General features: G+C 44.3%; 1 protein-coding gene across 2 annotated transcripts in view; it reads left to right on the top strand.

Moving 5' to 3' along the window:
* Positions 1 to 20,030, top strand: part of Mark1 (microtubule affinity regulating kinase 1) — a 111,344-nt gene extending 91,314 nt beyond the window's left edge. Inside the window, exons 14-18 of one of the 2 annotated variants that reach the window (XM_028758123.1) lie at positions 3,648 to 3,748; positions 4,795 to 4,959; positions 6,388 to 6,639; positions 11,981 to 12,025; positions 19,335 to 20,030. In XM_028758123.1, the coding sequence (XP_028613956.1) occupies positions 3,648 to 3,748; positions 4,795 to 4,959; positions 6,388 to 6,639; positions 11,981 to 12,025; positions 19,335 to 19,689 (918 nt within the window). In that variant the 3' untranslated portion in view covers positions 19,690 to 20,030. Of the gene's footprint in view, positions 1 to 3,647; positions 3,749 to 4,794; positions 4,960 to 6,384; positions 6,640 to 11,980; positions 12,026 to 19,334 lie in introns of both variants that reach the window. The other variant, XM_028758114.1, reaches the window with a different exon arrangement.
* Positions 20,031 to 21,460: the final 1,430 nt, after the last annotated feature.

The raw sequence follows: 21,460 nt of genomic DNA, 5'->3' as shown, positions 1-21,460 counted from the left end.
GAGTGAGGACAGTGTGGTGGCATCTGGAGGTGAGTGAGGACAGTGTGGTGGCATCTGGAGGTGAGTAAGGACAGGGTGACATCTAGAGGTGAGTGAGGACAGGGCAAGTGACTCTGGAGGTGAGTGAGGACAGCATGGGTGACATCTTGAGGTGAGTGAGGACAGGGTGACATCTGGAGGTGAATGAGGACAGGGCAAGTGACTCTGGAGGTGAGTGAGGACAGCATGGGTGACATCTTGAGGTGAGTGAGGACAGGGTGGGTAACATTTGGAGGTGAGTGAGGACAGAGTAACATCTGGAGGTGAGTGAGGACAGGGCAGGTGACTCTGGAGGTGAGGACTGGGCGGGTGACATCTGAGACAGTAGGAGTTTGAGGTACAGGAGGTCAGTTGATATTTGAGGGAATGATAACAGTACAAAGAGAAGACCCAGAATGACGAACGAAACCAGAAAAAAAAAAATGTGCATTGAAGTGGGTTTGTAGACACAGACAGCAAGGTGAAGAATTGTTAGCTATGTCAGTGGGAGAGCTGATGGCCATAACGGAGCAGAGTCAGTCTGCCCTCTGACATTCTATCAATAGAAGACACACTAGAAGATGCAGTCGAATTTTGAAACTGTTGGAGGAGAAAAATACTTTAGGCCTAAAAGTTTATATCTAAACATGAGAACTATATTCTTAGGCATAAAATGTGTCAGATGTTTGGCTGCACAATGACTATTTAAAACACTGTACTACTTAGGATATTCTCACAGGAAGAGAACATAACATGTTGCTGTAAAATACATAAGCTAAAATAATCAAATAACTTAGCAAGGCCCAGTAAGATGGCTCAGTGGATAAGGATGCTTGCCACCGTGCCTGGCAAACTTGAGTGTCATCCAGGACCCCAGAGTGAGAAGAAAGTTGTCCTCTGACCTCCACATATGTATATACTTGTACACACACATACACACGTGCACACACACACACACACACAAGCACAGCCCCACACACATACACTGAAAATTCTCAGCAGTGTCCAGGGAGTAAAAATGGGGCAGAAATTAAAACCTAACCACCTGTCTTATGGGCAAATGATGGGGATAAGGTGAAGAAATCCACATAGGTGAGCAGACGTTAGCTCAGGAACGTAAGGAAGGAGAGCTGTACAAGGATGAAATAGAATCATAACTTAAATAACAGAAGGAAGAGGAACCCTTTCTCTAGTATATTGGGGGAGGGGGATACTCAAAATCTGCAGTGATGTACCAAAGCAAAACCAACACGCCTTCCTCACAAATGGGGTAGAATTTTGGTGCCAGTATTATGTATAGTAATTGAGACAATACTTTTTGTGAATATATAATCAGCTTAGCACTTCCTAGTCTAAAAAGTAGGTGTGCATGCCACTTTAAACATGGGAAGTGTATTCAGTCTGGAGGGATGGCAGCGGTCAAGAGCACTTCCTCTTACAGAGGACTAGGTTTGGTTCCTAGGACCCATATGGTGGCTCATAGCCATCCATAACTCCAGCTCAGGGGATCTAACAGCCACCTCTGCCTCCGTGTGATACACTTACATGCATGCAGGCAAAACACTCATACACATAAAATAAAAATAAATAGTGGTGGTGTAATTGTTATTGTCCTCTACCTGATCTACTTGGAAATGATAAAAATACCTTTTTTTTCCAGCATTTATTTCTTTGTGAGCTAGAGGACTATTTAGAAGGTCAGCACCTGCATAGCAGTAAAAACAAACTGTTCCTGTGTTTTCCACCACTCTCCACAGTGGCCTGCCAGTCCCCTCTGATTGGACCTTCTTGGCATGGCCAACTCAGCTTTGTCCTCTCCTGTCTGTCCTTATATGCTACTGTGTCCTAATTCTGTTGTTGTGAATTGTGCGAGTCCTGTGTCCCCAGAGGAACCTCCTGTGGAGGCTGTCCACATCTCACCAGTCTGCTTACAGCTGTGCCCACTCAGTTCTTAGCCAGGTGCTGCACTGTCTCCTCAGGCCTGCAGTCCCTGTATATTGACAGAGACTTCCTCAGAATCCTTAGTGCTGAGGTGAATAATGAGTGCTCAGACTGTATTTATTTGTTTTTAAAAAGCTTGCATTCAAATTAACTATACTACGTTACTTAACATTTTTAAAAACCATAAGCTGGAAGATTCTGCCAAAATTTATAGTTTCCTCTTTGCTGTCTATTACTTCCGTTCTGAACTTGTAAAATAACTTGGGTAGATCCTTCTGTGGGACTATTTTTGCTAGAGAAAACCAAACTGAGCATAACATAGCTGTCTCATCCCTTCTATGACAGGTCAATACTGTATCTATTTTGTTCTTAGGTGCTGTGGCAGCCTTCTAGACGAGCATGGGGATATCTGTGTAGTAACTGCATGGCTTTTCTACGTATCAATGACACGTGTGGCATGATCTATTCAGCCTTTCTTTGGGAGTGATATGCATCCTCCAACAATTCTGTCATCCCTTCTTTTTTTTTAAAAAAGATGTATTACTTTTATTTGTGTCTTTGCTACATGCATGTGGGTGCCCTCAGAGGTCAGAAGAGGTCGTTGGACTCCCAGGAGCTAGAATTACAAGAAATTGTGGGCCCCTGACATGGATGCTGAAAGTCAGACCCAGGTCCTTTGCCAGAGGCTGGCTGAGACGTCTCTTCAGCATTCTGAAAGGTTTATAAAGCTGCACTTGCACAGCTTTGCTTACGATCTCCCCGTTCTGCATCTGACTCTGGGGAAATCGCTATTAACTACTCATACTGAACAAATGCTAGAGTGACTGTATTTTAAAGACGAGTAAAAGCTAGATTGGATAAGAAGATATTTTTCACTGAAGAATGAAACAGAAGAGTTTTTTTAATCCCTTTTAAAAGTCACCTCTCCAGGGCTTTGGATGCAACTCTACAGTAAAGTGCTTGCTTAGCATCTGCAAGACCCCAGGTTCGATTCCCAGCACCACAAACAACAAAACAAAAACACAGAAAGCAGAAAATCATGCCTGTCCATTTTTATCCTGGTAACATGGTCAAGGTTTGGCAGGCATGATGGTATACAGGTCAGGAGTCTTCTGGGTAGTAAGGACAATAGCCCATCCTAGCTACCCTTCTTTACTGTTCTTTATCTTAGGAGACATGGAGCCTGTCTCCTAACTCAAATGTGGGATTATAGGTGTATCCTTAGACTGCAGTGCACAGCCATCTGTCAACCCTGAGTCAGGCATGCTTTAGTCCTTATGATGTTCATGAGCTGCAGAGGCTTTTGGAAGGAACACTCCGCTCTGCCCGTTCATGCTGTGATTGAGGGCAGACTACTCTCTGCTCTGACCTTACTCAACCTGCCACTCCCCGGGCAGAGTAAATGGAAGCAGCTTTCCTGTCTCTTCCCAGCGCTGGCTGGGATTATAAACTAAAGCAGTCGTGGGTGTGACTTGGGCTCATGTTGTTGTTTAGTTTTGATTTTGCTTTACTTTTTATTCCTAACATCTGAATATGAGAAAGAAGAAAAACTGGATCTTGCTTATGTGAGATTCTAATCAACTAAAATTATGCTATAAAGTTTTTCTAATAATTAACAATTTTAAACACATTTCTTTGATTTCACACTAATATAGTTACAATTTTTAAATTGATTTTTCTTCTTCTAGAACAACGTATATTCTGGTGGTAGCATGGCGAGGAGGAATACGTATGTGTGTGAGAGGGGCACGGACCGGTATGCGGCCTTGCAGAATGGAAGAGACAGCAGGTGAGAGTCACGGGGCCCAGCAGCAGTGGCTCTGCCATTGGTGCAGATTAGCTTTGCTGAAATGTCTGTAGCTGTGTGGGTCATAGGGGAGGAGATCTGAGCAGTGAGACCACAGTAGCCGCTCACTCTCACTGGGCTGTTAGCCTTGGTACCTGAGTGGAAGGATGCCAGTGGATTTGGGGAAGTAGTAAGTAACTTCTCTCAACTGCCAAGTGTCTGAATAAAATGTGGATGCGAATATCACTCGGTACCAATGCAGCGTGTACAATCCCAACCTGATCCTCCAGACTGAGTCTTCTCTCTGTATGTACCCTGCCTCTGTCGCTCCTCTGCCCCTTAGCCTTCAGCAACTCACATGATATCCAAGTAATGAGCGCTTCCTTTCCTTCCTCTAAAGAAGTGTGGTCATCTCACCTGAAGGTAGAACCACAGACTTCTTACTGAGTTTTAGTGTAGTTGGAAAACCTGACTCGTCAGAGGATGAGGCCTGTGTTGTGATGAGGTAGAACATCAGCTCTGACCATCCAACAGCAGTCAGTTCTCACATTGGTTTCCTTCAGCGGTTGGCACACAAGGATGGCTGTAGCTTCCTGCTGTGACATCCTGTAGGCTTGACAGTTGGGAATTGGCTAGCCTGATACTCATGGCATGAGCTGACACTACAATGTAAGTGAAGGAGGTACTGTCTGTAGAAGTGGCGTTGTTCATATGACTGTGACTTCTTAATGCTTAAATAATGTAGGAAGATTTACAGCAACACGTCATACAAAACAGACCTTAGAATAAGTGAAAAAAGACTGCAACAGTAATCATCTGGTTTTTAGCTGACACGCATCCACAGATATGCCCTTCCTTCATAGATTCACAAGCATAGAACAAGAATCTGGGAGCTCTTCAAATGGAAACACCTTAAATGGAGAGTTGTTTGATTAATCACTAAGAGTGTGTTTGTTTCTTTCAAGTGTTTCAATCGTAAAAATGTCAATTGATTGAGATTTAGGTAATCTTTTTCTCAGGTTTCAATAACTATATTTCTTTTATGTCAGCCTTACAGAGATGTCTGCCAGCAGCATGTCCTCGGCAGGCTCCACCGTGGCCTCTGCTGGCCCCTCAGCACGTCCCCGCCACCAGAAGTCTATGTCAACCTCTGGCCACCCTATTAAAGTTACACTGCCAACCATTAAAGATGGCTCTGAAGCGTATCGTCCTGGGTCAGTCCTGCTTACATGGCTTTCTCTGCAGTCTCCTCAGGAGCTCTCTGAGATGTGGCGTGCGTTAGCAGTCGTCTAAAACGACTTGAAATCATTTTCCAGAAGAATATTCTTAACAGATTGCGGTTTTAATCCACCCATTAAACACTGTTGCCTAGTTTATCACTTAATTTAATGGCTGTAATTAAGTAATTTTAATGGCTGGCAAGATGGGACACAGGTGGTAAAGGTGCTTACCGCCAAGACTGATAACCTTTGGCCTACCCCTGGAACCCAGATAGTGAAAGAAAAGAAGCAGCTCCCAGGAGAGGTCTTCTCACCTCCACACATACTCCATGGCACACACAAACAAATTAACCTTTTAAAATAAAAAGTAAGTAAAATGAGACGCACAAAAAGCCAGCTGTGATGGCTCACATCCCAGTGCTGGGGAGGCAGAGGCTAGTGGAGCTTTGTAAGTTCAAGGCCAGCCTAGTCTATGAGGCAAGTTCCAGGGCAGCCAAAGCTATTACACAGAGGAACTCTGTCTTGAACTCCCAACCCCACTCAAAAAATGGGACCAGAACCAAATTCTATTGGCACCACAGCCGCGGGTCTTAGCAGGCGTGGTGTCAGTGGGGCAGGCGCACTGATAGCCGCTCAGGCTTATGTTCAGTTCACATTTGTAAGGTTCACCGCATGTAGGACTTCTGAAATGTGTCATTGCTTCAGTGATTAGATTCTATCAGTCACACTGATAGCTCCGTGCAGTGCTGTTTCCCCTGGGGTCTCACGAAGAAACATGGGGTGATGTATGAAAAGGCTTTTTGACGAACAATAAAATTCATTCTGTAAAAGCATTCAAGTTGAATGCCCTTCATCTGGAATTCCTAGGCCCAGGAGCCTTTTGGATTTTTGACATTTTCCAATTCCACAATATTGGCATGCATAATGAGATAAATGGGTTAGAATTTGAATTTCGTCATGAAACTCACTTAGATGTCTAGCATGCCTGACATGCACAGCCACAGATCATTTCGTAGTGTGTTTTCAGTGGACATCTCATAAGGTCACACATGGAATTTTTCATGTGCAGTGTCATATCAGTGCTTAAACAATTTTTGGATTTTGAACCATTTGAGATTTCAGGTATGCAGATTATGTAATTAAAAATCCATGTGCTGCACTCAGGTTGGCATTCTAGATTCTGACAGCTTTGTCTTCATGTCAGAAATGTTATAAGATACAGTAAAAATACAGTTTTAAATTGGCATCTCCTCTTTGTATAATGATATAGTAAATTAATTCTCCCATGCACCTCATTTCTAATGTGAATAAAAATCACTGGGCCAACAGAAATAACCACGCCTTTCCCCTCCCCAGTCTTCGGCTGAGTGAAAGCTGCCCCTGTCATTATTCTGAATAATACGTCTTAATTTCTCCCAGCAGTGCAGCTCAGAGAGCGCCTGCTGCCTCCCCGTCTGCTCACAGCATCAGTGCCAGCACCCCTGACAGGACCCGCTTCCCCCGAGGGAGCTCCAGCAGAAGCACTTTCCACGGGGAGCAGCTCCGAGAGCGACGCAGTGCAGCTTATAATGGCCCACCTGCCTCCCCATCCCATGAAACGGGTGCATTTGCACATGCCAGGAGGGGAACGTCCACGGGGATAATCAGCAAAATCACCTCCAAGTTCGTCCGCAGGTCAGTACCCTCAGGCTGTGCTTGCTTTCTCTGAAGAGGAAGCTTGGTTCTTTGCTGTCACCTGTACTGTGATTTTTCTAGAATGGCTTTATGGCATCTCACTCATTTTTACAGGAATTGGGAATAAAACACCAGGAAGAAATAATCTTTTTCCTTAAGAAAGAGAAATTAAAAATAAGAACTTACGGGCTGATGTATCTCGGTTGGTCAGGTATTGCTGGGCATGCACGAATCCCAAGGTCTAGTGCCAGCCTGTGGAAGCCATCACTGAGGAAGTGGTGGCACGAAGACCAGAAGATCAAGGTCACTGGATCTGTGCCCAGCCTGAGATGCAGAGGGCCCCGTCACAAAAGAAAATCTAAACCTTTTGTAGAACGGAGCCAAAAGTTCACATAAAAAACATTTTGCCAGGTGTGGTGGCACACACCTTTGATCCCAACATGAGGAAGCAGGCAGATCTCTGAGCTCCAGGACAGCCAGGTCTACATAGCGAGCGAGTCTCAGGACAGTCAAGGCTATGGAGAGAGACTCTGTCTCCAACAATAAAAGAGGAAAAAGAAGGATAAAAAAAAGAAAAGATGTAAAAATTAGCTAAGATTTAAAGTGTTTTATTTATGAGAAGGAATTAAATACACATCTAAGCTTGAAAGATACAAGAGCTAGCCCTCCTCACTGCTCTGCCTCCCTCGCCAGTGGCAGGCAATAATCAGCTTATTTACTGAGGTGGGGAGGAGAAGCACATGCCCTAGCGTGTGGAAAGTGGGATCAAAGAATCCTCGTAAGAGTCATCGCTCTGTCACCATGAGATTTCAGGGATTCAGCTCAGAGCATCAGGCTTGGTGGCAAGCACATTACCCACTAGGCTAATATAGTATATATGTGTATATATTATATATATACTTATGTGTATATGTATAACATTATATACATTATATATGTATTACTATGTATGTATGTATGTTTAAAATCCTTTCAAATCATGCTTATCATTTAACTTTTTTGACTTTGTATAGTAAGTTTAAGGTCACATGATTACTTAAAAACTGGACACCAGAGGCTAGAGAGACAGCTCAGCAGTTGTGAGCACTGGCTGCTCTTCCAGAGGACCCAAATTCTATTCCCAGAACCCACACGACAGCTCACAACTTTCTATAACTCCAGTTCCAGAGAATCAGACACAATCACACAGACATACATACAGGGGAAATACCAGTGCACATAAAAATAAGAAGTGCCGGGCGGTGGTGGCGCACGCCTTTAATCCCAGCACTTGGGAGGCAGAGGCAGGCGGATTTCTGAGTTCAAGGCTAGCCTGGTCTACAGAGTGAGTTCCAGGATAGCCAGGGCTACACAGAGAAACCCTGTCTCGAAACCCCCACCCCCAAAAAAAAGAAGCAAGAAAAATTTAAAAAGCTGAACATCAAAATAGACACAAGATATATGTGTGTTTAACAGACTAATAATCTAGTGAAATAGTATAGCTGTACCTCATACAAATTAGTCTTGCTTGTGGACTGCACATAGGTTGTATGAATGCCGAGCAAGTGCAGACTGATGTAAATTTGACCCATTAATACCAGCCCATGTGACTTGAGCCTTGCCACATAAACACTCCACTATGTAGAGTGCTGTAAAGACAAAGAAGGTGGGATCTGGGCCCTCTGAGTCTTAAAGTCATGGAAGAAACAATCTGTGAGCAATAAGCTGTGGGCTAAAGCAGAATGCAGCTAACAAGGAAGCGTTAGGATGAGTCGTCCGCAAGGCATGATAGTTTCTAAGGGTCCGTATCATACATTCATATGAGCTAAGCCTCAAGTCAGGGAACGAAGAGATTTTGATTGATTCAACACTGGTGTTTACTTGCAGTATCTCTGGTGGTCCTGGTTTTCCAGAGTGACTGGAGAAGCTGGCCATGGTGGCTCACATCTTTAATCCCAGAACACAGAAGAAGGCAGATTGTTATTCCAAACATAGCAACTCGCCACAAGCACACAGAAAACTTGGTTAGGTAGAGAAGAGCAGCAGCCTCCCCCTTTTCCGCGTGTAGGACCACATAGCTGAGTTTCAACCCTTAAGTCCTCAAATGCAAGTATCTTAGCAGACCATCAGTGGCCTGATGCTGACTGGACAGGTGTGCAGAGTGGCACCTTGTAAGCGAAAAACAGAAGCCAACAGTCAGCAGGGAATCAGCAGAGGATGGTATTGGCAGCCATTGCAAGGTGCTAGTGTGACTGCCGGTCACTGGCATGGTAGATAGAGCAGTGAGGAGTGTGGTTTCTTTCAAGGTTGAACTACTTCCCTCCCTTGGCTGGTTTTCCTGCCTCACAAACCAACTGCTCCCTCCCAGGCTCCTTGGCTGGTAATTTCCAGATTTCCTTGCCTTTCCCTATTGACCTCTAAATATCAGAGTATACAGGACAGACTTTGGATGGTCTCTGTCAGTTTTCTGTCTTCTCTTGGTGATCTGCAGGAGATGTGGCAGTAGATGCCATCTCACTTTTAACAGCCTCAGGCTTGAACCCAGATCTCCCAGGGCTTCTTCCCCATGGATCGAGTTGCCCCAAGCTCTGCCTCTCTACATCCTCAATCAGTCAGTTTCAGCTTCTGATCTGTCTCCCTCGTTCTTCTCTCTCTAGAAGTGTTAGGTAGTGCTGTCCTCCCAGGCACCTTAGCATTGTCTTTGCTTCCTTCCCACCTTTGCAAATGGCTTTCTCAGGACAGTCAGGGTGGCTGCCTTTGCTGCCCTGCCTCACAGTGGAAACCACTGTCAGGTCTCACCTCCTTCCAGGTCTCCTTCATTCTCACGCGCACTTTCGGCAGTCTAAGTCTGTAAGTCACTCCGTGATATAAAGCCATGCAGTAGGCCTGACTGTGTAGCTTGCCCGCAATGCACAGGGCTTTCAGTTTGATCCCTAGACACTAGAAAGAGAAGGGGGGTTGGAAAGAGGAAGAAAAAGGGCTCTTAATTGTAGGGGCATATAAGGCACATGTCACATGCCTGTTCCTCCTATCTGATTCCTCCCACCTCAAAGGCACCTCTGCACGCCCACAGGAGTTTGTCTTGATATCCATTCTTCTTGGAATCTTGTCCCTCAAATGCCTGCCAATAATTGCCACTGCTTCTACACTAGGCTCGCTGTCTTCGTAAGTGGAAGGGGATAGCCTGTGTGTTCAGTTGCCTACAAACTGCTGTATATATGGTTTTTGCTTTTGTATCACAGAGCCATGCTAAGCTGCATGAGCTGTTGCAGCCAGCTGTGCTTCTGTGTCTGTCTGCCTCCCACTTAGAGCTAACTTGTTAGGTTGTGTGACACTACTGCCCTCTCCTCAGTAGGCTGGACCTACCCTCTCAGTAGTAGGGCCACCATGCGAGCAGATTGCTATTTGTTATAGTAAGGGTAGTAAGGTGTAGGGAGCTCCCACTGCAGATGTGCGGAGCTCAGGCCCAGCAGCAGTGTCCTCTGTGTCAGCACATACGACAGCACAGTCCTTCTGAATGCAAGTGTCTCCTCTCTGCTGCAGGGTCAGCGGGGTCACTGCTTGTTGTTAAGGCCAAGCACTGCCCTTCTATGCAGTGTACCACAGCATCTCACACAGCTGAGATGGCACTGCATGGCGAACCAGCTCAGAGACGGGTTTACTTCAGTTTGCTAGAATAAAATAATTTACAGATGGCACTGAGTATTTAATAACCCAGCTAGTGAAAATGGCAATTATATTTGAGATTGCAAATATACTTTATTATTCTTTTTGCTTCTGAAAAATAGCTTGTTTGTTTGTTTGTTTGTTTGTTTTTCACAATACATCTATGGAAGAGGCCTGTAGTTCGAGCCCTGCAGGCTTAGGATGTCTGTAGTGTTTAGTGCCCAGACCGAGTTTGATGTATAGCAGCTCTGTGCTAATGCACTAGACGGGAGGAGGGTGTGCTGATGTTGATCCTGCTGTGTGCATTTTACATAAAGATTTAAATGTGAAAAAGGCTAAAACATTTTAAAAAAAAACTTAAGCATTTGAAATGGTGATTTTCCTTGCTTCCCAAGGTATTTTTTATTCTCTCATAAGCTGCCTGCTAATGTTTGAATATCAGGCTATAACTTGACTCAGTTTATTTATCTTTAAACATCAGGGTAGTTAGAATTTTTGAAAGACTTTAAAATCATAATCCCCTTCAGTGCAAAGACAATTAGCAATTTTTCTGATTTTATTTCACAGATGGATATCTAGGTAAGATTATAGTTCTGTTTATAATTCAGTCTGTATTTTTAGCCTCACCTACTTCCTTAGGCTGATGACGTACTGTGCATGAACTCTTGGTACTTCTAAAATAATTCATTGTGTATTAAAGAATTAGTATTTACTTTTAGAAATCCATGTTGGCTTCTTTCTTTTTCCTTCCTTTCTTAAGATTTGTTTATGTGTATGGCTGTTTTGTCTACATGTATGTTCAACAGAAGACAGCAGCCAATCCTATGGGACTACAATTAGGGACAGTTGTGAGCCACCATTTGGTTGCTGGGACTTGAACCCATGTCCTCTGGAAGAACAGCCAGTGCTCTTCACTGAGCCACCTCTTCAGCCCTGGGCTCAACTTTCTTAATCTCAGTCTCTCTCGATCTCCCTCTCTTCTTCTCTTCTGCCAGCACTGTGTGTGTGTGTGTGTGTGTTCATTCCTCATTCCTCTGTCACTCTCTAACCTATTTCTTGAGCCCATTGCTCATGCTTGGGCTAGCCTAACTGGCCCCTAGACCCCCAGGATGTCTCCAGAAGATGTGCACTGCTTTATGAGTCAGGACATCATGCTTGTACAAAAGAACTCTGCCCACTGATCTGCCTTCTCAGCCTCCTATCTTCTAAGCACAGCGTTAGCTGCACAACACATGCATTGTGTTTAGCTGCAAGATTAACGTGTTTGCTCTTAGCTGCACAACACATGCGTTGTGTTTAGCTGCAAGATTAACATGTTTGCTCAACTGAGCAACAACCTGTAGAAGTGCATGTAATAATGTGAAGTTTAATACTGATTTGATAGTCATTAGACCTGTTTAACCTTGGATTATACTAAACTAAGCCAAAAGATAAATATTAAATGAGAGTTGTAGCTTGGAATTGGAAGGTTGTGTTTAAAACAACTAACTTTTCCCTTGATAGCTCCTGCTGGCAGTGTCTAGTAGATAGCTACTCAAGCCATAGCAGTAGCTGGCATTACGGTGAAAGCGGGGAGAAGGATTCAGACTCAGCAATAATGGGCAAGCTGACGTCAGTGTCATTTTAGTTATGGGTTTTCTTGATCTTCTTTTTGCTTTTAAAATTGCTAAATCTCACTCTTCTCTTTCCTTTTGAGGGATCCGAGTGAAGGCGAAGCCAGTGGCAGAACTGACACAGCCAGGTGAGCCGCAGGTGCCGGGCGCACCCACACCTGGGGACTGTGGGCAGGTGCCGGGCGCACCCACACCTGGGGACGGTGGGCAGCGTGGTCACTTAATAGCATCCGCACTGTGAGCCTTCATAGTGAGAGGGTCATGGGGTTTCCTGATGTCACCTAGCATGGAGTGAAATTCAAGCTTATCAATGTTGAGTTTGTAACTCACAAATCTGAATTGCATACTTGGTAAAGAATTGGGCTTTTTGTTTTGTCAGAAAAGTAGCTCAGAGCAAGGGATTAATAGGTAAAAGTGCACTGTCCTCTCTGATGGGGTGTCACTAAGGTTAGCCTTCCTGGGATCATGCATAGCACCAAGGTAACGGATATGCAGAGGATTTGACAATAGTAATATATTTAGGTGAGTATTCAGTCTTGCACCACAGTCTAAAACTCTATGTTGGCATGCTTTCTGGGTTTTCCCCAGAGAAAACAGAGAAGACAATGAAGTAAATACATTGTATCCATTCAGCAAATACATTGTATCCATTCAGCAGTCTGGCATGTATTTTCTTGATCAGCTTTTAGCACTTTAGAGGCTCAGATATCTGGGAATGAAAGGAACAAACACTTTATGTTCCTTTTTATATTTTATAATGTTTTTATATATTATATATAAATGCATATGTACATATTTCTAGAAGAGACATAAATATCACTCAAAGGTATAGTTTCTTCAATGTGCTAGTCATCTCTTGTGCCCAGTGTGGTTCTGGATGCCTGGGGTGTGTCAGGAGTGACACAGGCAAGCATGCTGAAGCTTAGGATCTAGGAACTGGCAAGTGATCCATCTGTAAGGAGCCTAGTAAGTGGTCAGTGCGTGTGAATACCATGACTAGGAAGGAAGAGGGGACTAAGGAGGGGTGGCCATGCCAGGTCAGGAGCTGGCAATTAGGGACTGTGATGAGGATAAGAAGCAAAGATGGAAAAGCAAGAGAAGGTTTTCCGTGGAGCCAAGCGGAGCCTCCTGGCCTGTGCAGACGTTGGAGATGAGAGCTCAGACCTGTGATCAGGAACAGCGTGGAAGCCAGTGGGTCCCAGTAGGAGAGAGCAGACAGTGAGAGGCAAGGGGTGGGTGGGGACCACAGGCACCTTCAAAACCAGAGCAAGCATGCTGCCGAGACACCCTGACAGAGTTGTGGCTCACCTCCCCACTGTAGGGTAGAAACCTCTTTCCTCTGCAGTTGTGGCCCGCGTGTAATCGTCTCGCCAGCAAGAACGCACGCGGACACCACACTAGGATCCTTCCGCAGCAAACGTTTATTCCAAAATGAAAATGGAGGAAGACCCCAGGCCCGGAAAAGGCACTGCTTATATACCCTTAGAACGGTGTGTTCACCTCTGATTGGCTGCTTACTCGTTGCCCGCCAAAACGCCCTGGGATGGGCTTTGACTTTGGCGTGCTTTTACCATAGCACATGCGCAGTTTACTTGTTTACTAGGAGGAGCACCGGATGCCAGCGCCATCTTGCAATGGCGGATTCTGCCAGCACAAGCCGCGGCTTCCTACTTCTCCCCCTTTTTTGTTTTATTACAGAGGGTGGTAGTTGAGATCCCTGGGAAGGTTTCGTAACTCCCATATTTGGGGGTCTCACGGCGGGTCTGAGTCTTTTTGGAGGGCGGTGCTCAAACTCTTACCCGTCACTGGGTCAGCCTCCCCACCCGGGGCTGCCCTGTCTTAGGTGGCCGAGGCTTATCCGTCCGCTCCGTCATTGACTTACCAGACCTACTATCCGTGGAACGAACACCTTAGTGGGCAGGGACTGTGTACAGATATGTTTGAGGCTTCATAGGGTGTCTTCACCAAAAGCCTTTGGGGTACAGCGGCTGAGGAATCTGTCTACTGGCTATTTCCTTTTGTTTTGTTAAACAGGCACTGGTCAATGTCCCGTGTCTTAGGCTAGCTGACGTTCTTCCATAGCCAGCACCAAAGAATGGTGAGCTCCCTGTCTTAGGCTACGAGGGTCGCGCACCCACACCTGGCATTCTCAGAATGTGCGCCCCAGGTTGTGGCCTTCGTTCTACGGCCCAACATTTAGCACCACCACTAGTGAGGGGGAGACTACTTATTTTCGAAGCAGTGATAGCCACACTGCAGGGGAAGCCCCTAGTTCTATGGCCACTAGGGCCTGGGCAATAATAGCCTTGTAATGCCCATCATCGGGTAAACTCACAGCTCATGGTGTACCTCTGGCATATGGCATCAACCTATTCCCGCCGTTGGGACCAATGGCAGCTGGCCTGGAGATGAAAAGATGGAGCTGCCCTTGGCCTGTCTGGCACGGTACCAATATGACTCAAACTCAAGCCCGATCAAGCAAATTCCATCATGGGGGAATAAGCGATCAAGGACTAATAGTTTAAGACGGTCTCCCTTACCCTACCAGGTGCAATGGAAACAAGTCCTCTGGGTGCAAGGGCTAAGGGAAACAGAAAGAGATGCAAACACCCATCCCTGTGCAATGGAGTCATCTCCTAGGGATGCAAGGGCTGTTTGCCTCAAAATTCAGGTACCACAGCTACACAGACAAGGACCAGCCAGGCCAAGACTCCTCACTGACCCAGTGCAATGAGCAAATCCCTTGGGGTGCAACGGCTGACGGCCCAACATTTAGCACCACCACTAGTGAGGGGGAGACTACTTATTTTCGAAGCAGTGATAGCCACACTGCAGGGGAAGCCCCTAGTTCTATGGCCACTAGTGCCTGGGCAATAATAGCCTTGTCACGATTTTGTTGAGCTCTGAGTTTGCAAACCAACCAAAGCATGAACTCTAATCCGCAACATAGGGCGTATCAAACAGGCCTACTCCCACCCACTTTAAAAAAAAAGAAGAAAGCTGAAGAGATCCAGGAGGAGAGTCCCTCAGTCAGGGACAGATCCAAGCGTGTCGAGTTGATGGCCACCACAGCCGCTCTCAATTTTTTGAGTGTCTCATCGAAGTTTTCTGACCAATTTCCTGTAAGATATTGAGACAATTTCCTGGGCAGATTAGCTACATTATGTCTGACTGGTATGGGTTTTGGAAAGGCAGATAATATGGCCCATCATTGTTCCCCCGATATACTAGGAACCTGTATCCCTTGGATCAGCATGAGGGCTGTCATCAGAGTTTGGAGGGTCCGCCTGGGTGTAATCTCCTAATATCACGAGTCGTTGCGTCAGTCGCTCTGGTAGCCAAAACGGGTTGTCTTCTTCCTGCGGAAAAACACAAACCGCTCCCCTGGCTCTTATTAAAATAGGATCCGGGCCTTTCCATTGTCCGGTCAAAATGTCCTTCCATTTGACCATCTCTTTTGGCCTGTCAGGCTCTAAACAGTGACGGTCAGCAGCCAAATGGCCCTGACTGTCCAGATTTTTAAAAAATTGAGGGTTATAAGGGAGATTCGTCAGATGGGTCACCTCCATTTGGCGACAAAATTGTTCAACTTTTGAGAAGTGTAAAAACTTTGCCATGTAATAGGCCAAATATCATTATTCTCCAATAATCAACTTAAATTCTATTTGAAATAAAGAATTAACATTTCATCCAAAATACTTTCAGGATTCTATCTTACAATCCTGTATTAACACTGTAATAATTTCATAATAAGATGTTCTTTACTTATAGATGAAGGATGACTCCACATAAATGATTTCTTTTGCCAAAGGGCTGTTGTGAGCACATGAGTAGCAATAATGTAAACAGCCAACAATTTATCATAGTCTATATAATTTATCTTTTGATAACTAACAGCTTACTCTATACTTTTACAAAGCTATCTATCCCTCATCAGTTAACTGTCGAGGGGAATTAGGACTTGCATCTCCCTTGAGAATATCCAACAGAGGTTTACGTTCTTCTATGGTAAGCTGAAGATGAGGTTTTAGCCGATTAATATCTGTTAACAACTTTTGAGAATCATTAAAAGTAAACCATTTTTTGTATGTACGCCTGCAAGCCAGAAGATGGCACTAGATCCCACTACAAATGGTTGTGAGCCACCATGTGGTTGCTGGGAATTGAACTCTAATATTTTTAGTTGTGAGTCTAGCCTTTAACGGTGGAACCATCTCTCTAGCCCCAATTATCCATTCTTATTGGAATTTTCTGTGCCACAATCTGTTTAAGATATAACTAAGTTCCCAAATACTGAAAAGATATTGTCTTTTAATCTTTTCTGGAGTGATAAGCACTCTAAAATTTAAAGCTCATTGTATTAGGGCAAAGGCATACAGAAAAACTCCTTTAGAGAGATCAGCTAACAAAATATACAATGAATAATATACACTGAGAGATTTAAATGTTTAACTTTTCATTATCTCTAACTCCTGGCCCATAAGCTGTTGTGAATTTCTTTTGAGTCTGAGGCTGACACCTCCCTAAGGAACAAACAAGGCAATAAACAAATTCTAGAAAACACCCTTCTAGGGGCAGGTCAGGACAAAAGGAATGTCTGAAATCCAAGCTCCTGCCTCGCCCACTCTGTGTATAGCCTTAATTTAAATGTAAATGTTTTTAATCTTGGCCTATATCCTGAGGCCTGGCCCAAAGATTATCCTTCCTGCACCAAGGACAAGTTTGTCGTGTAACCTTGGTCACCTGACTGTTGCTCAAGCCTCTGTTCTTGGGACAGTCACTTTAAAACTATCTAAATTTCCACATTTAAAACATCTTTTATCTTTATGGTTCTGTGTAAGCTATGGCCAGATCCTGATGAATCAAAAAATCCCAAACTCAAGATTAGAACTGCCAACTGTAGCCAATGGAATACTGGCAGTTTAACTAAATTTTTAAATTTCTTTTGTAACATTAGAGTATAACTATAATTTTGAGAAGCAAAACCAGAAGCAATGTAAACAATCTATTTTTTCTAAAATCAACACCAAGTAGATTACCTTTATGTTACAAAGTTTTGTTGTCAATTCTTATACATGAATGTGTGAAGCAGCTTTTAATATCTCATTGAAGAGATATTGTTTTAAAATCTTATTTTTTATACATCTGGTTTCTGAATGACTCCAACCTTGAGTTAGTTTTACGCCAACTTTCCGTTACCAAAGTTGTAAATTTCTAATCACACCCAATAATTTAAGCCAATAATCTATAACCAAGACATGTAGAACATTTTTATACTTTTAAAACCAATCAGAAACAACAATGAAGTGGCTATGCATCTTATATATTTAGACCAAACAAAATTTCTTGCCTTTTCTAGCTGTAATTTCAAGAGAAAAGCACCTTGTCACAGAGATTTTTCTAGGACAAACCAACTCTTAGCTTCCTTATAAAACCCAAAAAGCCACTGGTCTCTTTTAAAAGCAGCTTATGCCAACTTCAATTCCTGGAAAGGCTTTTTCAGCTCAGCTCAACTCTTAGCTACAGGTGTAGGGTAGCTTATCAGCCTCTGCTGTGTAAATTAAGACTGCCTTTAAAACAAAGTTAAACTAGCCCAAGAGTTGGATCAAGCAGTTTTAACGATCTTTTCTTTTGAATATGTAACAAACACAGAACATTTAGACAATGAAACAAAAGACAAACACGTGGACATTGGCGCGCCAAGGACAGACAACAAAGAAGGACATTTAGGAGCTAAATAAAGAGAAATTCAGGACGTCTACCGAATTTCTTTCTTTTTCTAGATGAGCTCTGAAATAGCCTTTACATTCTTTTTTGTTGACACAGCTCAGAGAGAGGACAACTGTTTTTCTAAAGCCCTTTCTCTCTCTCTCATATTCAAGATGTAACTTTTCATCTCGTTCATTGGAGATGTAGCAGGCAGCTATTGTAACACCTCAGTACCCTGGTTTTTGTTTTGTTTTGTTTTGTTTTGTTTTGTTTTGTTTTGTTTGTTTGTTTGTTTAGTTTTCCAATTCTTCCTAACCCTGCTCTTCCCACCTGAAGCAGCTCTTTCCTCTTCAGAGGAAGTTAGCTCCTCCGACTCAGAGCCACCAAGCCCCGAGGCCTCCAGTTCCTTTACCGGATAAAGAGGTTTCTTTTCTGGGGCCTTTTCTCCTTTCCTACGTTCCTCTCCCAGGGCGTCCTTTCCCTCATCTTTCGCTTCCTCGGACTGTGTGTCTTTGGAAGGGTTTCTTTTCTTAGACGTGCCTTTTTTTCTTTTTTCTTTCTGAGCTCTTAAGCGCTTATGCTGCTCTGTTTCTGACCCGCTGGCCTGTAATCCGTCTAGCACTCCCTGGCCCTCCGCTACAGTCGAGTGGCATTTCTCATCCCACAAAACCAGAAGGAAGAGAACGAATGCCGCCTGGGGAGGGAGACGAAATAGATCAAGTCCAAACATGCCTCTCAGAGCTTTACCTTTGTCCTGCGGTTCTGAACCCTTCCCGTAAACGGGGGTCTTCTCAGTGCCGGCGATGGTGAATTTTCCCGGGTTTCCGGCACCACTTGTGGCCCGCGTGCAATCGTCTCGCCAGCAAGGACACACGCGGACACCACACTAGGATCCTTCCGCAGCAAACGTTTATTCCAAATTGAAATGGAGGAAGACCCCAGGCCCGGAAAAGGCACTGCTTATATACCCTTAGAGCGGTGTGTTCACCTCTGATTGGCTGCTGACTCGTTGCCCGCCAAAACGCCCTGGGATGGGCTGTGACTTGGCGCGCTTTTACCATAGCACATGTGCGGTTTACTTGTTTACTAGGAGGAGCACCGGATGCCAGCGCCATCTTGCAATGGCGGATTCTGCCAGCACAAGCCGTGGCTTCCTACATGCAGTTATAACATTGCTCTTAACAAAGAGGATAAAAACAAAAATGTTTATACTTCAATACTGTGTTTTATAAGAGGAATCCTAGTGGTACCTGATATGTGTCTGTGTGTATCTTTGTAAAGGTGTGTGTGCTTGTATGTATGGATGGATGTATATTTGAAAGTGTGTGTGGGTTTTGTGTGTGTGTGTGTGTGTGTGTGTGTGTGTGTGTGTGTGTGTGTTTGTACACGCACATATGGGGGACATGTCTATCTGGTAAATGGCAAATCTGTTTTTTTAGAACTGACCCCAAAAATATAGGAAAAACTATTACATTTTCACTTTCAGCTGCAAATTTCTTCCCCAGAACAGATGCACTTAAGACAGTTTGCCGCTTTTGAAGTTTTGCTTTGAAGATGCTAAATGCCAAAGTATATGGTGCCCCAGGCCTGTTTACAGGATGGCAGTAACATGCATCTCTGCTCCCTCTGAGGGCTGGCTGCATGCACACTGGAATTGCCACTCATGTTCTATGGCTGAGGTTTCTCTGCTGAGGAGAACTTTGTTTTCATTTTCCCTTTGCCTTCTAGGGGTCCATCAGGAGAGCCAAAAGAGAGAGACAAGGAAGAGGGTAAGGAGGCCAAGCCGAGGTCTCTGCGGTTCACTTGGAGCATGAAGACCACTAGTTCAATGGACCCCAATGACATGGTGAGAGAGATCCGCAAAGTGTTGGATGCCAACACCTGTGACTATGAACAGAAAGAGAGGTTCCTGCTCTTCTGTGTCCACGGAGACGCAAGGCAGGACAGCCTCGTACAGTGGGAGATGGAAGTCTGCAAGTTGCCTCGGCTCTCGCTCAATGGGGTCCGCTTCAAGCGAATATCTGGGACATCTATTGCCTTTAAGAACATTGCATCCAAAATAGCAAATGAGCTCAAGCTGTAACGATGCGTGTGCTCCAAGGTCAGGGAAGACGCACCCGCATCTGAGGCACACTGTAATGATGTGTGCTCCAGGGTCAGGGAAGACACACCCGAATCTGAGGCACAGGTCTGAATGTACTGCTGATACCTGATGTGGTCCAGCTGTGAATCTCCCATGTAGACATTGTCCTTAATGCAATAAGGTTATACATAGTTATGAGCTGTAAAATTCAAGTCAGTATGAGCTATAATAAGAATCGTAGCTTCAAAAGTAGGTTCACATGTACAGGTAAGTATACTGTGTATTTCTGTTCATTTTCTGTTCATAGCTGTATAATAAAATATGATTGCTTTAAACCTGTATGGTTGTCTAGATCACCACACAGAACTGTACGTCTAATGCTTTGGGTTGAAAAGGATTTCCCTGTTATTTACATTCTGGTGTGTTTTTAAAGTTCTTACCTCCATCATGCTGTTTTGAAAATTGTGTCCAGGATTAAAAGCCCACAGAAATAGTCTTTAAAATTGTAGCATGAACTTTATAAAAATTATTTTTAAATCATATTTAATTTAAACCAGAAGTTGACAGTGGGTTGGTGTCCCCCAGTTCCCCCTGCTTTCTCAGTCTCTGTCTGGGTCAGACAAGGTGTGGTTAGGACTTACAGGATGTCTACAGTGTGGTACCCAGACTTTCTGTACAAAGCAAAAACAAGCCACTGCTCTGCTTTGAGCTAACTCAGAAGCACCACAGGGAAGAATTCAGTCTTTACCAAGCTTATTTGGTCCTCTGTTTTTGGATCTGCTAATTAGCAGCAGAGATTGAAAGAATCTGTAGCTCACCTGGCTGTTGTGAAACAAACCAACACTTGGGTTTGTTGCCTTCGGAGCACGCAGGGTAACTGCGGAAGCAGGAGCAGGTCGGGACATGTCATAGCACAAACTCATCTGTACAGTGTCGATGATTGCGTTGGCTAAGATTTGATGCCGCCTCAGGAATTGACCCGCATCGGGAGCATCTGCCCCAGTGTCCTCTCAGCCTCCACCCTCCCCCACCACTCTAGTATCTGTCAGTACTGGAGAGGCCCGTGAGCAGGGCGTGCTCTCCACACCTGTTCATTATGGACATATGCTTGCCTGGTGGTTCACTCTGCTCCCTCACAACTCCTTTGTTTTCAATATCTTGCCCAACTTCTCATATTTCTTTCACTTCATTATTCCTGTCATGTGGAGCTTTATAACTAACTGGTCATTTGCCTTCTTTCATAATTAGTGACATATGCGACATAAAGCCACTAGTAAAGGCACATCTTTTTAGTGCTCATTATTTTCTACTGAATAGCCTTGGAGGTTGACTGTGCAATGTTATTCAATGTTGTAATTACTGTAATATCAGCATATGGGCCCCATCTGCACATTCCTGAGAAGTAGAAAATGTCAGTTGGAAGAATAGTAGTGCTGTAGCCAGTGCTTGTCATTGGAAGCCGCACTGGAAAGCTGTCAGTGTAGGTGATGCACTGGTCCACAGCGGCCTCCAGACAAAGATGCTCTTATCTTTTGTACTGTGATGTAGCTTTCTTCTGTAACATTCTGTTCCAAATGGTGTGTTTTCTTGCCTTAGGGAAGGGCGGTGTTGGGGGGGAAGCAACAAAACAAAACTATGTAGCCCCTTTTTAACCTGGTGTTCATTCCAAACATTGATGCAGATCCGCGTTCACTCACTGGTGCACACTGAAATCTTACTTGAACAGATCTCATAATAAAGCATTTGTCTTTTGCTCTTTCTCGGGCTGTGA

The sequence above is a fragment of the Grammomys surdaster genome, unplaced genomic scaffold, assembly GCF_004785775.1.
Source record: "Grammomys surdaster isolate TR1022 unplaced genomic scaffold, NIH_TR_1.0 130, whole genome shotgun sequence".
NCBI classification, from domain to species: Eukaryota; Metazoa; Chordata; class Mammalia; order Rodentia; family Muridae; genus Grammomys; species Grammomys surdaster.
This window is presented reverse-complemented; position numbering and strand designations above follow the sequence as displayed.